Source organism: Triturus cristatus, chromosome 8 (assembly GCF_964204655.1).
Source record: "Triturus cristatus chromosome 8, aTriCri1.1, whole genome shotgun sequence".
NCBI classification, from domain to species: domain Eukaryota; kingdom Metazoa; phylum Chordata; class Amphibia; order Caudata; family Salamandridae; genus Triturus; species Triturus cristatus.
In genome coordinates this window covers 934,716,069-934,739,409 of record NC_140591.1, presented here as the reverse complement: position 1 = coordinate 934,739,409, position 23,341 = coordinate 934,716,069, and the positions used below count along the sequence as shown (strand labels likewise).

General features: G+C 46.9%; 1 protein-coding gene across 17 annotated transcripts in view; it reads right to left on the bottom strand.

Moving 5' to 3' along the window:
• The window catches only part of DMD (dystrophin), a 7,596,173-nt gene that overhangs the window by 116,702 nt on the left and 7,456,130 nt on the right, over positions 1–23,341 (bottom strand). For all 17 annotated transcript variants that reach the window (XM_085622447.1, XM_085622454.1, XM_085622449.1 and 14 more), the window contains one exon: positions 8,997–9,155. In XM_085622447.1, coding sequence (XP_085478573.1) covers positions 8,997–9,155 — 159 coding nt within the window. The remainder of the gene's footprint in view (positions 1–8,996; positions 9,156–23,341) is intronic.

The window sequence follows — 23,341 nt, the reverse complement described above, 5'->3', positions numbered from 1 at the left end:
AAACTGCAGGCACATGAACTCACTGACCACCTAGCCCGCAGAGAATATCCGGCGAATTTAACGCAAATGGCCTACAAAAGGGCACGCAATACCAACAGGGAGGCCTTGTTGGTATCCACAGAAAGAACGAAAGATGACTTAATCACTTGTGTTAGCACCTTCACTCCAGAATCTAACACCTTCCAAAAAATAATCAAAAAGCATTGGAAACTTTTATCGGTAGGAGGCTGGCAAGCCCCAAAACCACGTTTTGCTTTCAAAAAAACTAACAATTTGAAAACAATGCTCATCAGCACCAGACCGAAACCAGCACCCCGAGCTGAGCAAAGACTGTGGGGACTTCCGCCGGTGACAGGACACTACCCATGCGGACAATGCACCGCATGTAATCTAACAAAAACAAGTAAATCTGTAACCCTCTCGGAAACTCTGAATTGGCAACAAAGAACCCACACCAATTGCAATACTCGCAACTGCATTTATCTAATCCAGTGCCCTTGTGGGCTAATGTACATTGGTATGACAACACGTCCAATAAAGATCAGGATCTCTGAACATCGAAGTAACATCAGATGCAAAAGGATCAGCACGAAAATGTGCACACATTTCTTGGAAGCTAATCATACTGCCAATGACCTTTCATGGACAGTCCTTCAAGCCTTTCCAACGATCAGCAAGGAAGCCCTCTTCCGCAAAGAACAACAGTGGATTTTTAGAATCTCGAGCCATACCAGGGGCCTAAACGATGATATACCGTGGGCCACTCTTAACAACACATGACCCTCTGGTGTCAAGAGTCCTACATTGGACATATCCACTCAATGCTAATTATTACGACAAACAACAGCGATTTTTGGGTTTTCTGAAACCACGTATGGTGGGCCAGGCGGCCTGGAATTCGGGTCCAAAAAAACCCCCCCCTTTTTTTGACCTGTCAGCTTCATATACAACGCATACACATATATCGCCTTTAATAATTACCTTTTTTGCCACCACTGTAGCGACAGAATCGATCTTTATGTCTACCTAGGGGACACTTAACCACTTGTATACAATAATCTCTTTTTTCCCCCCCTCCTTTTTTTCCCCCATATACCTTGTCCCTATCACGCCTGAATGCCTTACTGGACAAGCTGTCCATTCCCCCACTATGAACAACAAAGTTACGTTTCCACTCCCAACATGGCGGCCGTACTGGGCCAGCTGCCCCCTTTTTCCTTTTGCCTCCCACTATGAACAATAAAGTTACTTTCTTCACTCCCAACATGGCGGCCGTCAATCGCGTACCAGTTGTGCACTGCAGCCACGCCTGCTCTCTTCCGTTATTAATCACACACGCACGGCTGTGCGTCACGGAAGCCTGAGCCGCAGTAGGTATCCGGCAGCGAATGCGCCGACTCTCTGTAAGTAAGCCCCCATTTTGGGTCCTTCTACAGCTTTCTTCGAATCTCCAGGTACGACTCACCTTCCTTGTCTATAATTTTTTAAAGGCAGGCGCTCCCTGGCCGCCAGGCGAACCCGTACGGAAAGTTTACTCCCAAATAGGGGTGAGTCTGTATCTCCCGTAAAGTGTGATACATGCACGAGCAAGTGGCAATCTTTCTTTTTCTGACGTTATTGTCCCCCACATCAGCGCCCCTAGACACATATTTCCACGCTTGACCCTCTCGCGGTGGAGCATGTGTAGCCCCCAGCATCTATTTCGCGTCGCACTTTCTGCACAGCCTATAGTCACCTCGTAAATTTCACAACATGAGTACGAGTGTTCAATTTTGTAAGGCGGTCCATCTGATAACAATACTCCGCCTTACTCCTCCACTTAGGAGCATGTGTACTGCACCAGTTGCTCTTGGCACTTATTTGTTTTTCGTGTGCACGAAGGCACACGTTTGCAGTTGCACTAAGCATGCCCACAACGTGTTCCACCTCTCATTTTTCGCCGGGCATGCTCACCACCTGGCAACTCTTTGTGCCAGCACTTTATAACGTGGTCCTCAATTGTTCATTTAAACACTTGTATATAGAGATGACTCTGGTTGGGTCACTGTGTGAGCACCTCCATCGGCGGCCACAACATACACACGGTTCCCTCCAGGAGCCCCGAATTTTTGTGAATAATGTTTCATGCATCTGTGTTGTCCTTCTCTCTCCCCCCTTCCTTCCCCCCCCCCCCCCCCCACCTTCCTTTTCCCCCCCCTCCCCCTCCCCTTTTTCTTCCAGGTACTGCAACAACGGGTCCACTTCCTTAGGGACCCCATTGGATTGCATGGTGATGTATGGATAATTTCTACATCACGAATTATGTAGTAGAGTTCTCACAATTTTCTTTGAGCACTTTCTCACAATGGTCCTGATGAATTGCCACCGACCCTTTGGGCATAGAGCAAGAAACATGTTGACCGTTTGAGTTCCCTAGGGACCATCATAATCCCTTTGGGATCACTTATATTTTTACTTAGGCTGGTATACCATCAAAATAAATTGACACATTGCCTGGTAATACCACACCTATTTTAACTCACTACACCACCACTCACTACACTTGTTGCACTGACCCCCACGCACCCATACGGCTGTCTCTTAAAAAGAACTCCGATAAAGAGCCCCTCCGCGGGAGCCCGTCGGGCATTGCAGCGCCGGCCCGACGAGGAGCACAGCCCTATGATGAAGCATGACACCTTGCTAGGTGTGTGAGGGCATTATATAGAGACTAACCGCTCTTCCCCCCTCTTTTCCACCCCCCAGAGGAACTGCACCCCTTGGTTTTTGTCTATACTCCTCGGAGCATGGTGCAGGACCTCATTAAAAAAGCTCTTGGTTCCTCCTCCTTCTAGAAGTATTACGTACGGCGGCTCAGCCGTGGAACCTTAGCCCGTGTGGCTAGCGGATAATTACCGCTCTATCCTCTTTTCTCTTTACCCTTCCCTTGGACAACCCCGACCATGGAACAACACCAAGGTTTATCCTTTGATGACGATCTGGTGTCAGAAATTCTGAGAACACCATCTCTACTGGACGCAGACGGAGCCATGGCTACTACGAGCATGGGCAGTGATTGGAACAGCATTACCAACATGAAACGTCAACTAATGAAAATCATAATGCACGGGGCAATTATGACCGAATACCTGCGTGCAAATATAGCCCCCAATGGACTTATTGTGTCAAATATGCCACGAATCTTCCTTGAGGACAAACAATTTAAGGAAGAATGGTCCCTAGTTGCATGGAAGTGCACTAGGGACTGGCTGATACTGATTATTAAGACCGCCAAACGCCTTGCTGATGACCTAATCATCCAGATCACAATTGCTGAAGGAGCACTAAAAGCGACCATTACTATTGCGGCCTTCAAAGCCAAGCTGTCAGAAATTAATAGTGAAATCGCAGAAAATAAGGATTATTTAATGAGACAAAAAATCAACAAACTCCAAAAAGATATCAATCGCTTCAATAAAGAAAAAATTTACCCTTACCTAAAAGACGATTTCCAAAATGCACAGAGTGATTATTCGTCAGACGAAAGTTCCAACTCCCGTCGCAGAACGAATTCCAACAGCAGTAATTCTAGCTCTGAGAGTTGGAGAGGCCAACAACCTTACCAGCAACACGGACCACTGAACCCACAATATACCTACCCCATGCCACCTTTTCCAGGCCCGCACATGTGGCAACCGCCCGGTTTCCAACAGGGACCTGTTCCATTCAACCCCTACCTACCACAACCTTTTTTAGGCAGAGGCTGGGGCAGGGGCAGAGGAAGAAGAAGAGGCGGCTACAATCAACAAAAACAGGTCCACTGGAAAGACCAAACAGACCAAGGCCCGATGGAACTCAGGAGCCACAGAGGGAAGTAAAACTGATTGTAAATCTATCAGAACGACAGCTAAATCAACAGGAGACCAAGATCCTCGCCAAGGGGCTGGGCTTTGTGCCTACACCACGATACAATGAATTTAGAATGCATTGTGAGGTACATGACCTCTTTCGCAAAATCCGCCTGAGGAATTTCTTCACAGGCCAAATCTCTTCTCCCTCATCTGATTCAGGCCTACGAAAACCATCCTCTTTTACACCTTCATCCGCAATGGTTCCTCCGGAAGTCTTGGCTTTTGAAAAAGCAGTCCTCAATGACATCAACAACATGACTGAGAAAAAATCCTTCCACAACATCTCACGCCTTGAAAATGTGGCGATAACTGATTTGAGCCAAGATACCACCATAACCATAAAAGAGGCCGACAAGGGGGGAGCCATAGTAATTATGTCCACTCCTGATTACAGAACAGAATGCCTAAGACAACTAAGTGACACAAGGTACTACCAACAAATCAAAGAAGATCCAACTAGCAAACTGGTCATCACTATCAGAACATTAGTGACCAATGCCCTAGCACAGGGCTGGATTTCAAAAAATGAATCAGAATTTCTGACAAATAAGGATCCTAGGATACCTTATTTTTACACATTACCCAAAATCCACAAAGGTGTCCTACCCCCACCCGGGAGGCCTATTGTGTCAGGCATCAACTCGGTACTGGAACCCCTCTCGCGGTTCTGCGACCACTTTTTACGCCCTCTGGTACAGAAAACACCAACCTTTCTTCTAGATACCAGGGACGTCCTTAATATCATCAAACAAACTAACGACACGGGCAGTAGAGTGGATGTTTTGGTCACTTTAGATGTAGAGGCCCTCTACACCAACATCCCGCAGAGGGCCACCTTGGATGTGGTGGAAGAGGTATTACGAGCACAAGCATGGAACTCACCCACCCCAGTCTCCTTTATTATGGAGTGTGCAGAGATTGCCCTAACCAATAACTATTTTCAATTCGAAGATCGGATGTACCATCAAGTCCAGGGTACTTCGATGGGGAGCACCTTTGCTCCCAGCCTGGCATGCCTCTACATGGCTCATTTTGAGGCCAACCACATCCTTTGTGAGAATAACATCTACCAGGGTAACATCACCCTTTGGCGGAGGTATATTGACGATATACTGATTTTTTGGAAAGGGGATCCAAACTCCATCCCTTCCTTTGTAACATGGGTCAATTCCCTTAACCCTTACTTGCGCTTTACAGCTAGCTCCTCCATACTTGAACTGCCGTTTTTGGATTTGCTTATTCAAAAAAGCACTACGGGGTTGACCACCAAAACTTATAAAAAGCCAACTGACAGCCATAGTCCACTTCTCTTTAGCAGTTTTCACCCCAAGGCTTTACGACAGAACCTGCCCTACGGGCAATACCTCAGATTACGTCGTAATTGTAGTGCACTGGAGGATTTCAAACTGCAGGCACATGAACTCACTGACCACCTAGCCCGCAGAGAATATCCGGCGAATTTAACGCAAATGGCCTACAAAAGGGCACGCAATACCAACAGGGAGGCCTTGTTGGTATCCACAGAAAGAACGAAAGATGACTTAATCACTTGTGTTAGCACCTTCACTCCAGAATCTAACACCTTCCAAAAAATAATCAAAAAGCATTGGAAACTTTTATCGGTAGGAGGCTGGCAAGCCCCAAAACCACGTTTTGCTTTCAAAAAAACTAACAATTTGAAAACAATGCTCATCAGCACCAGACCGAAACCAGCACCCCGAGCTGAGCAAAGACTGTGGGGACTTCCGCCGGTGACAGGACACTACCCATGCGGACAATGCACCGCATGTAATCTAACAAAAACAAGTAAATCTGTAACCCTCTCGGAAACTCTGAATTGGCAACAAAGAACCCACACCAATTGCAATACTCGCAACTGCATTTATCTAATCCAGTGCCCTTGTGGGCTAATGTACATTGGTATGACAACACGTCCAATAAAGATCAGGATCTCTGAACATCGAAGTAACATCAGATGCAAAAGGATCAGCACGAAAATGTGCACACATTTCTTGGAAGCTAATCATACTGCCAATGACCTTTCATGGACAGTCCTTCAAGCCTTTCCAACGATCAGCAAGGAAGCCCTCTTCCGCAAAGAACAACAGTGGATTTTTAGAATCTCGAGCCATACCAGGGGCCTAAACGATGATATACCGTGGGCCACTCTTAACAACACATGACCCTCTGGTGTCAAGAGTCCTACATTGGACATATCCACTCAATGCTAATTATTACGACAAACAACAGCGATTTTTGGGTTTTCTGAAACCACGTATGGTGGGCCAGGCGGCCTGGAATTCGGGTCCAAAAAAACCCCCCCCTTTTTTTGACCTGTCAGCTTCATATACAACGCATACACATATATCGCCTTTAATAATTACCTTTTTTGCCACCACTGTAGCGACAGAATCGATCTTTATGTCTACCTAGGGGACACTTAACCACTTGTATACAATAATCTCTTTTTTCCCCCCCCTCCTTTTTTTCCCCCATATACCTTGTCCCTATCACGCCTGAATGCCTTACTGGACAAGCTGTCCATTCCCCCACTATGAACAACAAAGTTACGTTTCCACTCCCAACATGGCGGCCGTACTGGGCCAGCTGCCCCCTTTTTCCTTTTGCCTCCCACTATGAACAATAAAGTTACTTTCTTCACTCCCAACATGGCGGCCGTCAATCGCGTACCAGTTGTGCACTGCAGCCACGCCTGCTCTCTTCCGTTATTAATCACACACGCACGGCTGTGCGTCACGGAAGCCTGAGCCGCAGTAGGTATCCGGCAGCGAATGCGCCGACTCTCTGTAAGTAAGCCCCCATTTTGGGTCCTTCTACAGCTTTCTTCGAATCTCCAGGTACGACTCACCTTCCTTGTCTATAATTTTTTAAAGGCAGGCGCTCCCTGGCCGCCAGGCGAACCCGTACGGAAAGTTTACTCCCAAATAGGGGTGAGTCTGTATCTCCCGTAAAGTGTGATACATGCACGAGCAAGTGGCAATCTTTCTTTTTCTGACGTTATTGTCCCCCACATCAGCGCCCCTAGACACATATTTCCACGCTTGACCCTCTCGCGGTGGAGCATGTGTAGCCCCCAGCATCTATTTCGCGTCGCACTTTCTGCACAGCCTATAGTCACCTCGTAAATTTCACAACATGAGTACGAGTGTTCAATTTTGTAAGGCGGTCCATCTGATAACAATACTCCGCCTTACTCCTCCACTTAGGAGCATGTGTACTGCACCAGTTGCTCTTGGCACTTATTTGTTTTTCGTGTGCACGAAGGCACACGTTTGCAGTTGCACTAAGCATGCCCACAACGTGTTCCACCTCTCATTTTTCGCCGGGCATGCTCACCACCTGGCAACTCTTTGTGCCAGCACTTTATAACGTGGTCCTCAATTGTTCATTTAAACACTTGTATATAGAGATGACTCTGGTTGGGTCACTGTGTGAGCACCTCCATCGGCGGCCACAACATACACACGGTTCCCTCCAGGAGCCCCGAATTTTTGTGAATAATGTTTCATGCATCTGTGTTGTCCTTCTCTCTCCCCCCTTCCTTCCCCCCCCCCCCCCCACCTTCCTTTTCCCCCCCCTCCCCCTCCCCTTTTTCTTCCAGGTACTGCAACAACGGGTCCACTTCCTTAGGGACCCCATTGGATTGCATGGTGATGTATGGATAATTTCTACATCACGAATTATGTAGTAGAGTTCTCACAATTTTCTTTGAGCACTTTCTCACAATGGTCCTGATGAATTGCCACCGACCCTTTGGGCATAGAGCAAGAAACATGTTGACCGTTTGAGTTCCCTAGGGACCATCATAATCCCTTTGGGATCACTTATATATTTTTACTTAGGCTGGTATACCATCAAAATAAATTGACACATTGCCTGGTAATACCACACCTATTTTAACTCACTACACCACCACTCACTACACTTGTTGCACTGACCCCCACGCACCCATACGGCTGTCTCTTAAAAAGAACTCCGATAAAGAGCCCCTCCGCGGGAGCCCGTCGGGCATTGCAGCGCCGGCCCGACGAGGAGCACAGCCCTATGATGAAGCATGACACCTTGCTAGGTGTGTGAGGGCATTATATAGAGACTAACCGCTCTTCCCCCCTCTTTTCCACCCCCCAGAGGAACTGCACCCCTTGGTTTTTGGCTAAGAGGAAAAAAGCCAGGGCTTCAAGAATTTTCATAAACTCAACAGAAAATGTCTAGCTTACAATTCATTATGCAGTCTTTTCCAGCGTCTCGTCACAGCTAATGAAAAGACTGCCACTAGGCATGGCTCAGCGGAATTTGGAAACTATTTTTCAGATCGTAGGCATCATTTTGGGTATTTTTAACTAAGAAAGATCTGAGATTGAGGATTTGGGTGTGAATCATGAAGAAACTTATGAACCTGGCAGAGAGATAGACACCGAACTACCCGCTTTAAAGGAAGTCTTGAAGTTTGGCAAAAACTGGTGAGTCAATTTCTTAAAATTCTGAACCCGTACGGTCTTTGGCTAACTAACACTGTACATATTTTTTTTAGGTTACTCCTTGGGTCTCCCCATACATTGTAAGATGCACATTCAGCCCAGTCGTTTTATATTCCCTTTTGCTATTCCCTTATGTTAATTTCAAAACTATTTTTTGTATATTTCCTTAGGTTAACTCTAGTGTTATATTTTGTATAGTTCCTTATGCATTCCACTGGATTCCCTGTACCTATCTAAAGTGATGTGCTGCTTGGTGAGTCTTGTTGAACTAAAAAAAAAAAAAAGAAAACTGCAAATAAATACATAAATTACATATTAGATTAGATTATGTATTAGATGAGGGCTCCGTAAATAAAATAGAATTTTGCACAATTCAGTGAAATGGGTTTGAGCAGTAAATTAAAATATTCCTTTTCTCAAGACCATATATGCTTCTCTTTACTGAAAATTGTGTATACCTAAAATATTGGTACCAACGTCACAGAGATTTACTCAGTAATCCAAGCTTATAGGTAAGAAATAAATATATGAGGATAGGTTTACGTTGTTACTACTTTTGGTTGCGTGGGTGTTGGTGTAAAGTGTGAAAAAGACAATGATAACTTACCTGTTTTCTTCTTCCAAATCAGACAGGATCCTCTCTAGTTCACCTCTCTCCTCACTTTCCAGAGAAATCAGGATCTGGGCAGGACTACGTGGCTGACTCAAGGGTGACTCCTGGTTCAAACTTTGGCAGTAGTGCTGAATTAACAAATGCTCATCATCTCTGAAAAATATTTAAAATCAACAACGAATAAGCTTTTCCTTTGCAGTGCTTTGTTGCTCTCCAGCAAGGGTTGCGCTCCACAAGTACCAATTCATAAATACAAACATTTGCATTGTTTTCAGAGAATCCATTAGTACATGTCACAAGTTCAATTGAATTTTTCCTCATGTTTACCAATGCTCTATACACTCCAATTCAAGTTTTATGCCTTATGTTCCACTTTTAAGGCAAAGTGACCATCCATCTTCCAACCTAAACAATACATTTATCAAATAACATTTTGACCAGACAAAGACTCTTGCATGCTACATCATCTTTGGTTATATGACTCTGACTGGATGTCTGCCAATTAGTCAGTGATAGGGAGTGACCATTAGAATGAAGTTGGTCTTTGAGAGGAATACTTAACATAGAAACAAGTGAGGTTCCTTAAAAGAATTATGGTATATGTGGGGTCAGGGATGAGAGAGAGAGAGAGTGTGTTTGAGGAATTACCCTTGTGCTTGGGTATGTTGGAGTCTGAAGTAAATTTTACATTTATAGTTTTAGTTTTTTGACCACCAGCAGAGTTAATAAATGTTTTGGAATAAACGCCAAACGGGTAAACATGAAAAGAAAACAAATTGTGGGTGAACAGCAGTAAGAGAGTACAGAGCCTGACTGAAATCATGTTGATCCAATTCGGACAGAAATCGATACTTTAATGACTATGAGTTAACAGCATGAAGTAAAGTTTGTATTTTGGAGAGAGAATCAAAGATCTCATTTTAAAGAAATGTGTAAGGTTTTAGATTCACCTCTAGATTCCCTTGATTAGATCTTGCTCCTTGCTCATGACCTAGTGGTCAAGTGATGCCAAGTGAAATCAAATGTATGTTATTTCTTATAACACTCTCAAAATATTCACATCAAGAAAATTCCCATTAAAATATTTTTTTTTCACTAAAAAAATAAAATCTGTGGTTATGTTAGGTGGAGGGATTGTTCCCCTTTCCCTCACAGATCAAAGGCATAGTTAAGAAAAAATATTCAATTGATGCTCTGGTATGCATGACCACTCCCCCACACCAAGTGTTGGGTGGGACTCATACAACATGTTATGCTGTTCAGCTAAACAACTGAAATAGTGTCCCAAAAAAAAAGTAAATTTACAGAGGATTTAAAAGTGAAGACAAATTCAATTACAATACACCTGAAATATCTACATTTTGCTCTTAGTTCCTCGGAGTCAAATTCAGTCCCCTATGCCTTATGTTTAAATTCTGCCAGGTCTTGGGTAAGAATGCCTTAACAAAATAGCCCTCTATGACTATGGGCCTACTCAGGCCCAATAACTCAAGGCTTCCCCAGTGTGCCAAATTCAACCACAGTAACATACAGCTCCGGCCATCAAGGATCACCTGAAAATGGTACAGGTCACAGAAGTCTTTTCTAATGATAACACCATAGGACGGACCCATTGCCACACCCTTCTAACATTGGGGATCAGACCATCTCCATCAACAAGCTTCGGAAATAATCCTCTTACTTCATCCTCCTCATCTAGATAACAGTGTTTTTGCTGCACAGAATACGATCATACCAGTGCTGATAAGTGTATGTAAAGTGACAAGCTGCTGTGTTTGCTGCTGAGAATAATGTTGAGAAAAGGCTCTCTAGGGAGGGAAATGAAATCAGCAGACAGAAACCTAAGGCAACTTGCATTAATTCATATATACCACATTTCCGAAAATATATATAAGGCAAAGTGGAAGAGGGCAACAGAATAGATATCAATTGAACAATGATGGTTATTCAAATTTCAATAGTGAAATAATGATAAATTCCAAAGAAACAGGATTCGAGCTCATAATATCGCATTCACACTGCATTCGTCTACAACCACAGTAATCTTATCCAAACTATGATTGATTACGTAAGATAATCATTTGTTAAGCCACCAATTATATTTCACAACGGAAAATTATTGCATACAATGCCCAGAAGCACCAGACCTTGTGGTGCACTTTTCAAATAATTGTTTTCCTGTGTACCTTGCTGTTATAGGTTGGATTAGATTAGTGTGATGGTATTTTCAAAAATTTGGTCGACATGAATTAACGAGAGTTGCCTTAGGTTTCTGTCCGCTGTATGCTGCTGCAGAGAACACCATAATGAATTAATATGAATAAACATATATAACAAATAGAATGTGATGTAATGCTGTTCTGGCTTTTTACAGAATGTTTAGACAAGATCATTTTCACACTACTTTTTATAGCTCCGGTATGTTCAGAGATTCTTGCTTGCAAATGTATTTAGTATACTCCTTACACACCTAATGCTGCTTGTATATACACAATCCATCTTTTAGAGTTTCTGTATGGCACCTTTTTCCTTGTAAACACCTTTTAAAATGTGACAATTTATTTTAGAAGCAACCTATTTTCATAGTATAGACATAGCCAACAGGGCTGCACAGCACTTCACAAATACTACTAACAAATCAAATCTAACATCACTTTAAATAGTGAGAGCATACAAGCTTGTGAAAAAACATGGCTCACGTAATTTGGAGAAAAACACTGAATAAATGGGGCAGACGAGTTGGTCCCAAGGTAGGCAGAGGTTCTACATATGGTGAACTGAGTGAGTGGATGAGTGACCTAGCCAATGGAGACTGAGCCAAGGACCGAACTGATTCAATTTTCACAAATGTTGATCTTCTTAGAAAGAAGAATGAGAATCAAGTCAATGCTACTCTTGCTATTATCTGAGATGGAAAAAGTAGCATCACCCTGTTAGCCATTGCACTTTCTTTCTCTTTGGCGCTAACTTTTCTCTTTGGTATTCATATTTCCCTAATATTTCTGGGTTTAATGATCTTTAAATATGTTGCCTAGGATGTGAAATTTAGGTATTTTTTTGTCTTTTACCAACAACATTAATCTGATCTTTATTCATTTTTAGAATTCCCCCGTGCTTGGTTAAATGGTTCCTGATCTTTCTGCCTGGATTTGTTTAATGTCTCCTTTTTCACCTTTGTTTTCTCAAGCATCGGTCCTAGTTTTTAGTTTAATACCACTGCTGTTACCGCATAGTTTTTTTTAAGGAACTGCTTCCAGTAGATTAACTTGTGTGTGACCCAAGACATTTTGAGAAGCGTATTTTCCTTGCAGAGAGCGTTTTATTTGTGCAGTCACTTTTCTGATATTCAGTTCTAGATCTATTAAAGAGATTGCCATGGCACTCTAAGTATGCAACCATTCAAAGCACATAATTGAATGGTGGAGGCTTTAGCACAGCATTCTTCTCCCTACTGGACAGTCGAAAGTCTAATTCCAGAAAACGTGTGTGTTTTTAGGTGGGTTTAAGGGTGGGCAGTTCAGGAATTACAAAGAAAATGGTGAAGCGTAACAACCTCAAGGATTTGAAGACATGCACTGATGAGTGGCACTTTGCTACACAATATTAGCTAGGGCAATGGTGAAGATGCTGTGTTTGCATTTTGCTTATGACTGTGGGTAGTTTTTGCTACAACACGCGTAATCTCACTAAGAACGTGCCAGATGAGTTTCCCTTACTTTGCGGCGTTAGAGCCGTTTGCTATGGCTAAGCAGTTGGATAATTTTATTGTGTGTGTTGTTGCAAATGGGGTATCTAGTTGGCAGTGGGTTGCACCCTTTCCAAGTAGGGAACCACACTCTAGTCAGGGTAAGTGCAGTACACAGTATCTTTACCTGCGCTCACCCTCGGGTAGCTTGGCACAGAGTAGTCAGGCTAAACTAAAGAAGCAATTTGTAAAGTATTTATGCACACACACACACAAAGTAACAGTGAAAACACCAAAAAAGTAATCCACAACTGTTTAGAAAAATAGTCAATATTTATTTGAGTTAAACAAAACCAGAACAATAAAAATCCAACATACACAAGTCAAGATATAAATCCTTCAATATTCAATGCAGTTATCGTGTTTAGAAAACAATAGCTTCAACTGGGGCCATTAGGCCTCGCTTGACCGAGACAAATCCACAAGTTCAGTCCGACCACGATGGAGCACGGGCCGGTACAGGAGTCACACAGACCCTGATACAGTACCTTTGCTGCATCACAAAGTCAAAGACAGTGTGAAGCGCAGAGAAGGTTAGCATAGCAGAGGCAAGTGATGCGTTGGTTCCTTACTGCTATGCAGGTCGTTGTCATTGTGGTGCTCGGGGACGATGCATTGCGCAAAGGAGATGAGGCGTCACCGAAGCACAGTGATGCGCCAGTTTCTGGACGCAGTGCAGGGTCATTGAGCCTCTAACGCCCGAGGACAATGCAAGGCACAGGGGAGGTGATGCGTTGGTTGCAAATGCTAGGTCTCGGGTCCTGTAGGGAACACGATGTCAATCATCTGTAGATGTCACAGTGGGGTGCTATGATTCCATGGTGTCGATGTTGAACCACCAGGACACAGGTGCTGCGTCGGAGTTGGAGCTGTGCGTTACAGATTACAGTGAAGCTGTGCTTGAGACGCACGCAGCAACAGTTCTTCAGCGCCATCGTCAGGGCTTGCGATGTAAGTCACAGTCGATGAGAAGCAAAAAGACTGGGGAAACCACGCCAAAAGATGCCAGGTCTAACATGTGGTAATTGTCAGACTGATTGGTTCTTGCACATTTTGTGTCTCGAAAAACGGATGTGAAGCCTGTGTTGCACTTGCAAAATTTTCTTTGGTAAGTTTTGTATTTAAAGGTATATTTGTGCTCATTATGACCCCAATTATTATTTATTTTTTCTGCAACGGCCCATGTTACGTATCTTCTGTCTCATTACACTTTTAAGCAAGAACATGCTTAGTCTAGGGCAAATACCTTGCATAGTTTTTCCATGGAACAGACAGGGAAGTAGATGGAAGCCGGGAAAAGGTATATGATGCTACTCAAAATAATGACAAAAATACTAATATTGTGATAATCTCGAAATATAGATTTTGCGTACAATGTGGAAATCTCATAATAATTGCTTGAACTACGAGCACTACACATAAGGGAAGCTATGCGACAATACACAGGAAAACTTTTGATACATCTTGCACAATAGAGGTGTTCATTAGGTTCCTGAAGCAAGGAACTGAGGGTGCCATTCTTAGGTCCATGAGACAATCTACCATTCTATGGGTGCTGTACCAACAAGCATTTGCAATTAAATAGGTCTCACAATTGCGAGATTTTGAGCTATTGGTACTGTAAATGACAATGCCTTTTATTTATATGTTTAAAAAACTTGATATAATAAAAGGCATTGTCATTTACAATACCAATGGGTCAAAGTTTGGAAAAAATGCGAGACCTATTGCATTACAGAGAGTGCGGTGTCCCTGAAGTGGGCACCGCGCTCAGCATAAAAATAAAAAAAGCTTAAACAGAGAGCATAGGACTATCTTCCCATTAGAATGAAAGCTCAATTAACTGGACGTTTAACTGGATAGGACTGGAAAACTATCCACTACAGGCTATGGAGTTGTGGGAAACACTGCAACTTTAATATTGTATTCACACTGGCACTGCGGTCAATCGATTAATGGCTAAAACCACTGAAATTATGCAATACGGGGACAAACAAATTATGTGGCAGGGTTGAAAATGTTTTATGGCAGATAAAAGCTCTATGAATCACGTCCTAATTAATTACTGGAAAACGAATTACACCAATTGTGGCACAGCAGAACTCTTTGAGCTATATATTAAAAAGTGTATAAAGCTCATGCCTACTGCTGGCGAACTTATGCAGCAATGCCCATCCAATGTGTGAGAATGCAATGCAGTGCACCAGTCCTGCGCATACAAAATCATGTGAGGAAGCACTGGTATTGAGACAGCGCTGAATTGCATAAAGCATGCCATTAGGCTTTTGCATTACAACATAAGTGAAAGGAATGCAAGTAAAACGACCTTGCAAACGGAATGCTCAGGCAGGGACGTAGCTATCAACTGACCCAGAGGAATGAGGGGCCAAATTAAATTAATTTTTGGGGTATTCCACAACCAAAACAGGAGTCAGTAACTCGTCCCTAATCTGTCCTATGTTCCCTTACTATGTTCCCTGGCCATGGGTCTCTGTACCCTACTGTAATAAATAAATACCTCGTGTCACTCACGCCTCTCAGCTGCTTAATATCTGCCAGGAGGGCGATAAATGTCCCATTCGCTTTTTTGTACTCCACGCTGATGCAGTCCTGCTCGCTGTCCGCCTCCAGCCGGACCCCGACGCGGAACTCGGCCAGTCCCAGCATGGACCTTGGCACCAGGACCAGCAGGAGGCACAAGACCCCCAAAGACGAGAGGCTAGAGGTGCAGAGCAGAGATCACATCCCTCCCTGGCACATCCAGACACACGGGGTGGGGAGAGGCAACAGAGTGGAGGGGCAGAGTTAAGTTGGGGGGAGAAACAATTGAGGGAAGCAAACGTTGGAAAGAGACAGAAACAGGACAAAATGAGCTGAGAGTAATGATGGCCAGAAGAGATTCAAGTAATAGAAGAAGCGGGTAGAGGTATTGTTGTGAAGTGGAGCATCGAAGGATGAGCGAATACGTTACGGAGAGGAGTATTGGTGAGGGAGTACACACAGTCATAGAAGACGGGGGAGAGTTGAATACTAAGCAAGAGATGCAGACCTGAACGATGCGGGGCAGTGAAGGCAAAAACACATAATACTCCCCACCTGCTCTCCGGGTTCTGAGACTTTCTAAAGTTTGCAGAATGTTTCACCCAGAGTCTGGCGGGGGAGGGCAGCACTCCAGGGGATGGTGATTCTTTTGTTCCAGGACTGGCTGCTGTGCTGTCCTGGGGGCTGGCTTTGCCGTGAGATCCCGGGACGGTGCTGCTCTGCCCTCCCCGCGGTTCTCTCTCTTTCCATTACGGGAGGCCCTTCACTTCCTACAGCCCGGTCCGGCTTCAAAGGGGGTGGAAGCCAGGTCCCTGCTGTTACAGCCCCAAGCCCCCAGCCGGCATCTGGAGGTAAGTGCTGTCAACCCTGCCCCCTCTAGACTCCCTAACTCCCCCACCCCCATTGGACAAATGGTGCCTATCATGGAGCCGAGAGGGGTGATGGGCAGGGGTTACTTGTTCCACCTGTGGGCGTGTGGAAGGGCGCACCGTGTCTTGCTGCATGTGTGATCTTGAAGGCAGAGCTGCCTCCTTTGCAGTGGCGATCGCCTCCAAGGCAGGTGCTCATTTGGAGCCGGTCTTCAGCGGGCCCGGTTCTGCGTTTAATAATTTAGTCGACAGATTAAATGTAGGGGTCCGACAAGGACTGTCGGGTCTGGAACGAAAACCTGCCCCACCACTTAAAACCAGCGTGAAAGTTTCGTCCACAGGAGACGGTCTTCAGCCCACTTTATCACGTACGTCTTTAAGAGAATAAATGTGGATTATTCTAAATTTTCAAACCACATTTGTGATGCTTTCTATTTACTAGAAACGAAAACAAATCATGCCCTTAAGGGTAGCACTGTACGTTTCTTGTGGTTTTCTCCGTGCTCGCAATAAAAAACAAATGACTTTATGTAAGGCCATTTTTGTATGGGCGGGCTTAACTTTAAGAAGTACACGTTTCCTCATTTGTCTTTACATTTTCATATTACGCTTATCCTGCCTCGGGCTGCAGTCCGCAAGACTCCAGAGGGTTTAGGTGAGAAATTAAAGCCTGCAACGCACGTATCACAACCGGTGCAGCGACGCGGCTCAAAATAATCTTAGGGAAACACGGGGGCGGATTTTAAACAAGCTCTCGACATTGCAATGGCAGCCGCTTGTTTACATTTGCATCGTGCTTTCGCTTTAAGTGAAAGCGCGATGCAAAAATAAACAAGCTGTCGCCATTGCGGATAGGCTTTTCCCTTAATGAAAAAACAAAGTGCCTACACCGGGTAATGAAGAGGAGAGTGAAAACCAAAGGAAATGATGGACGGAGTGTTGAACATTGCAAGCACTCACCCCCAGTCAACTGATCTGGGTTTAATCCATCACCATTCTTTAGCCCACTCTGCCACCCCAGTTCAGACATGGCCATATGCAAATCAGTCTGACCCTGTGCCTCAAGGGAACAGTCCAGCCCGAACTGCCAAGCCATGTCTTCCCTGGACCAGAAACAAGCTTCCTAGGACCGGTTTCTGGCATTTCAGCCGTCTTCAGCCAGGCTTGCTTGAATCCAGTGGCAAAGTGAGCAAGGGACTCACATCTGAGCATACCCTGCCAACTTATGGCGAACAAAGCAAAAACCAAAGGAAATGATGGACGGAGTGTTGAACATTGCAAGCACTCACCCCCAGTCAAATGATCTGGGTTTAATCCATCACCATTCTTTAGCCCACTCTGCCACCCCAGTTCAGACATGGCCATATGCAAATCAGTCTGACCCTGTGCCTCATGGAGAGGAGAGTGTCATGCCGCCAGTAAAGCATCCAGTCCAGGTGGGCGGGGCTAAAACTGGACAGGGTGGTACCCGGAGGGACAAAAAAGCCTCACTAACATGGGAAGCCAGGGTTTAGCATGCACGATGACGCTAGTGAATGTAAACAGGGGGCAGAGCCTACACTCCACATCCAAAACTGTATTCATTACAAGAAGCCCTCACATGGCGAGAGCAGCGCATGCACGCTGCTAATCCCTGGCGAGACCTAAAAAGGATCGCCAGCCCGAGAGGTTTACTCAAGGGTTCTCAAATGTTGTCTCTTTGCTCACAGGATGGCCGTTCCTTTTCCATATAAACTTGAAGTTGTTATGCAGGGTCTAAAAGACCCACGCCAAGAGACATAGGCAGGTAGTGCATGCTATGCAAATGCCTCAGAAAGTCTGATGTTTGAGCGTGGATCTTGGACCCAATTTTTTAGTTAAGGACAGCAACACAGGAACATCTATCAAAAGTGTAGCTAGTCAGTTACTAGATTAATATTGTTCGAGTCGGGGGGGAGGAGCCTAGCGCGCAACCAAGATGGCCGCATAAGCTTACGGCTCTCGAGGGCCTCCGCAACCTCCCACATCTATCCTGACTAAATCCTGGAAAATTTGACGGGCTCTTGTTGCTGTATTCGCGCTGAGGTGCCACCCGTTTTCCAAATTCAGATCGGACGCCGGGAACCCGAATGGTTGCCCTCCGAAGTTTGCGGCCTGCTATTGCCTAGGTCCCGATCTCGAGTTGGTGAGGTGCCCGGGTACGAAGTGAACAACAGCGGCATGCTGGGCTTGACTTGCCGCATGCCCCGCACTTTCACTTTCGTTTTCAAGTCTGTTTTTTGAGATCGGCTGAGGGACCTTGGTGTTCCAGAGGAGAGCGGACGGCGGAGTGTATGGCCTGATTTTCGGACCATACACGGACTTCCTGTCTGCGATTGCAGTGATCGATTGAATTAGCCAACTGGTCCCTGTCCCTGGCGCTGGCGGGTGCCAACCTTGGTGGCCTCCGGACGATGGCGGCGAGACTAGACGGAGACAAGTCAAAACCCAAGTCAACCCGGAGGGGATCCTATGCTCAGGCCAACAACATGGATCGCTATGCGCAGCTGAAGGGATCCCCCGCTGGCCTGCATAAATCGCCTGAGAGGTCTAAAGAGGTCCCGGTCCCATCGTCAGAATTGACCCTGCAGGACGTCATGGGCGCCATTGAGGAGATGAAGGCTGCTGTGGGTCAGCGGTTTGATACCCTGGCACATAAATTGGACGCGGTCCTGATCGATGTGAATTTGGTCAGGGCAGACCTGTCCAAAACCAACGAGCGGGTCGACTCCTTGTCTCAAGCGGCGTCGAGCCTAACTGTGGATGTGGCTGCCCTGCAGACGGAGGTCCGTAGGTTGCGGCTTGCCAGTGACCAGACGGATCGTCGACTTGAGGACTCGGAAAGCAGGGCCAGACGGAACAATGTTCGTATCATCGGAGTGCCGGAAAGATCGGAGGAATCTGCTGCTGATCTGTTTGTGGAGGATCTGGTGATCAATCGTCTCGCGCCCAAGGGATTGAGCAAGTTCTTTGCGGTGGAGCGGGCCCACAGGATTCCGGGTGGTGCGCCCAAAGTGGGTGCTCCCCCGCGGCCTATAATCGCCCGACTTTTTAACTTTCGGGATAGAGATGCTATCCTTCAGGCGTCGAGGGTGGCCGGGCCGCTGAAGTTTGAGAACTCCAATGTTAGCTTTTATCCGGACTTCACGCAAGCTGTCCAGAAACAACGGCTGGGATTTTTGGGTGTCAAACGGCGCTTGAGGGACATGGAGCTGAAATATGCGATGTTATTCCTGGCGAGGTTGCGGGTTGAGTTCCAGGGTCGTTCCCACTTTTTTGACCGGCCGGAGGCGGTTGGAGACTAGTTGGATGCCCTGCCGCGGGGACAGGATCGAGACAGTCGGACGGCGGAGAGCAGGACTAGAACTTGGTTCCTGGCGATGGACTAGACTGGCGATGTTTTGTACCTTGGCTCAATTGCACTCTAATCTGACACACCATGCCCTTCAAATGCCTGGGGGTTGTGGAGAGCTTATTGGGGTCTTTTCCTCCTTCTGGGGTTCTTTTTGTGGTCTATGTTAGGGCGACAGGCACACTGCAAGTTGGGGGGGGCTGTTCGGGCTCAAGCAGGGGTGCAGGGAGGGGGGAGTTGTGGTTCTGGGATTTTGGGGGAGGGGGGTTGTTGGGGATTGTTGTTTTTTCGTTTTGCAATGCAATGTGAAGTTTTCTGCTGACCTCTCCGGGTTGTGCTCTCCGGGATGTGGGTATCATGTGCGGGAGTGGGATGGGGGGTAGGGGATTGAGGATCCTTTCGTGGAATGTGAATGGACTGTGGGACAGGATAAAGCGCGGGGTGGTGTTGCAGTTCTTGAAACGGATCTCGCCCGACATTGTTTTCCTGCAGGAGACGCATTTGATTGGGAACTCCTTCCAGGCCCTAAATAGGAGGGGCTACCGCCTTGCCGCTCACTCTGGTTTCACTTCTGGCTCTAGGGGAGTGGGCATTCTGGTTAGGGCCTCTCTCCCATTGGAAGTGGACGAGGTGCTTCACGATGATAGGGGGCGATATGTAGCACTGGTGGGGAGATGGGAGGGCAGGACTATTTCGTTCGTGGCTGTGTATGTGCCTCCGGGGTTACAGACAGCTACGTTTGCTGATTTGGGGCGTTTGGTCCTGGGACTCCCTGGGGGGGTTCTGGTGTTGGGTGGTGACTTTAATGCCGTTGTCTCCGGATTGGAGGACCGTCACCCCCCCCTGGGATCTCCCTAGGGCTCAGGCCTGGTTGGGGGGTTTTTTGGACACTTTGGGACTTGTAGATTGCTGGAGATTAATGCACCCGGGACAGGCGCAATATACCTTTCACTCGGGGGCCCATGGGAGTCTCTCGAGACTTGATTACATGCTTATGCCGGCGATCCAAGCTGGGATGATTGGGGAGGTGCGTCATTTAGCCCGAGGTATTTCTGACCATTCCCCTATATGGATGCAACTGAGGGTTGTCCCTGGGGCAGAGGGACGAGTGGCACCCATTATCCCCTGGTATCTTCGTAACCCTAAGATCCGTGCGGAGCTGGTCAAGTCCACTGATCACTACTTCACTGATAATGTGGGGTCGGTGTCGTCGGCCGTCTCCCTATGGGAGGCTTATAAAGTGGTGGTCAGGGGGCAGGCCTTGTCCCTTATCTCCCATACCAGGAGGTGCGAGAGAGCTGAGGTAGTTCGCCTGGAAGCTGAAATAGCTGAAATGGAGGAGGACTTGGAGCGTGGAGTTACTGATGAGAAATTGCATGTTCTCAGCCTCAAACAATCAGATTATAGAGCGCTACTCACGGAAGCTGCTAAAGTGATGAGTAGAGTGCAGCAAGGGCGACTGTATGATGTGGGGGATAAGGCCGGAAAGTTGATTGCTTGGTTGGATAAGAAGGAGAGAGCGAGCAGGGTGGTGCCCGTTGTGGAGAAAATGGATGGAGTGCGTGTGACTGACCCTGTGGAGATTGTTGACTGCTTCGCGGATTATTTCCGCGGGGTATACTCCCCGGTTTCTGTGCGTTCGGAGGAGGATTCTCATCTATTGCTCAGAGATATTGCACTGCCAACCCTATCGGAGGCTGATGCAATATTGCTGTCGTCAGATGAGATCGCTTTGGCCACTCGCTCGATCGCGTCTGGTAAGGCTATGGGTCCTAATGGTCTTCCCATTGAACTATACAAGTTGCGTCCCGATAAGATAGCGCCGTATCTTCGAGACATGTTTTTGGCAGCACGTGCGGCTGGCTTCCTCCCCCCTGACCAACGCCTCGCCACCATAGTTGTGATACACAAAGAGGGGAAGCCGCGAGATCGCTGCGCCTCCTATAGACCCATTTCGCTGTTGAACGCAGAACCCAAAATTCTGGCTAAGGTGTTGGCTAACCGACTGGTTCGGGTCGTGGGCGACTTGATTCATCAGGTTCAATCCGGTTTTATACTCCATCGGAATACCGCTCTCAATTTGAGGCGGCTGCACGGCGTGCTTGCTAGAGCGGAATTTATACGGGAGCCGGCCATCTTGGCATCTTTAGATGCTACTATGGCGTTCGACACTTTGGAGTGGCCATATATTTGGGCCGTGTTGGCGAAATTTGGGTTCGGCCCTGAGTTTATTGGTTGGGTAAAATTACTATACGCTGACCCACTGGCTCAGGTGGTGGTGAATGGTAGGGTGTCGGCTCCCTTCGCACTGGGGAGAGGCACGCGGCAGGGATGTCCGCTATCACCACTTCTCTTTGCACTTTCTTTGGAGCCTCTCGCCGCCTGGTTGCGTTGGGAGCCGTCGTTGCGAGGCATTAGATGGACGCCGGAGTTCGAAGACCGTGTTTCCCTTTACGCGGACGACATCCTTCTGTATCTCACTTCTCCCCGACAGTCGCTAATTGTATTGGTGGACGTACTGAATTCCTTTGGCCGCAACTCTGGCCTGGTCATCAACTGGGCCAAGTCGTGCGTCTACGTCCTCTCGGGGGATGCCCCCCTCCTGCCGCGAGATTGCCCTGTTCAGATTGCTACCCTGGGGTTCAAATATTTGGGAATCTTTATCTCACTGGATCCCGCGGTCCGCTATGAGCGAAACCTTCTCCCTCCCCTCAGCGATTGAAGGCCGACGTCGCGAGATGGCGACGACTTCCGCTTTCGCCGCTCGGACGGGCGGCATTGTTTAAAATGATGTTGCTGCCTCGTTTTTTGTACGCCTTGCAAAATACTCTTGATGTCGTGCCGGCCCGTTATTTCCGGGAGGTGGAGGGTCTTCAGCACCAACTGTTTTGGGACGGGCGGCCGCGGATTGCTCTCGCCAAGTTGACGCTCCCTTGGTACGATGGGGGGGTCGCCCTCCCCGATATTAAACGATACTATTGGGCGTCTCAGTTGGCGGCGGTGAACCACGGGATATATGGTCCTGCCTTAAACCCGGCCTTCGAGATGGATAAATTCCTGCTCCCGGGTGGGGACTATAATAGGGCACTGTACTCGGTGACCCCGGACACGTGGTTGACGGGACCCACGCGGGTGGCGGTACGTGTGTGGCACGCGGCGAATGCTGCGATGGGGTGGAGGGATCGCTTGACTCGGGCGACGCCGTTGTATGCCTCTGGGCGGTTGGGCTGTTTGTGGAGATCGAAAGGCTTTGAGAAATGGGATATGATTGGTATATGTAAGGTGGGTGATCTGTGGGCGAAGGGATCTTTCAAAACGTTTGAAATGCTCAAGATTGAATATAACTTAAACGATAGAGAGTACTTCCGATATGCTCAAGTCTACCATGCGCTGTGTTCGGGTTTTCCGGACGCTGCTGCTATCCCCGAGTATTCCCCACTGGAGGATAGAGTGTTGGATGGCTACGTGCCCGACAGCACTATTTCCCTGATTTATAAGAAACTCATTAATGATCGTGCGGACTTGCTGCTCCGTCTGAGGGAGGCGTGGACGGGCGATGGCTTGGAACTAGATGATGAGGACTGGGTATCGGCGGTGGCCTCCCCGAAAGAGGTGGCGATCCCGGCCCGCTTACGGTTTGTACAGCTGAAGATCCTTCATAGAGTGTATGTCACGGGGCCCGGTTTGCTGCGTATGGGTTATTCGACGGATGGACTGTGTAAGCGTGGATGTGGCCTACCGGGCACCTTTCTTCATATCTTGTGGGAATGTTCGGAGGTTTTGCGATTTTGGAACAGTGTCCACACCGTTGTGG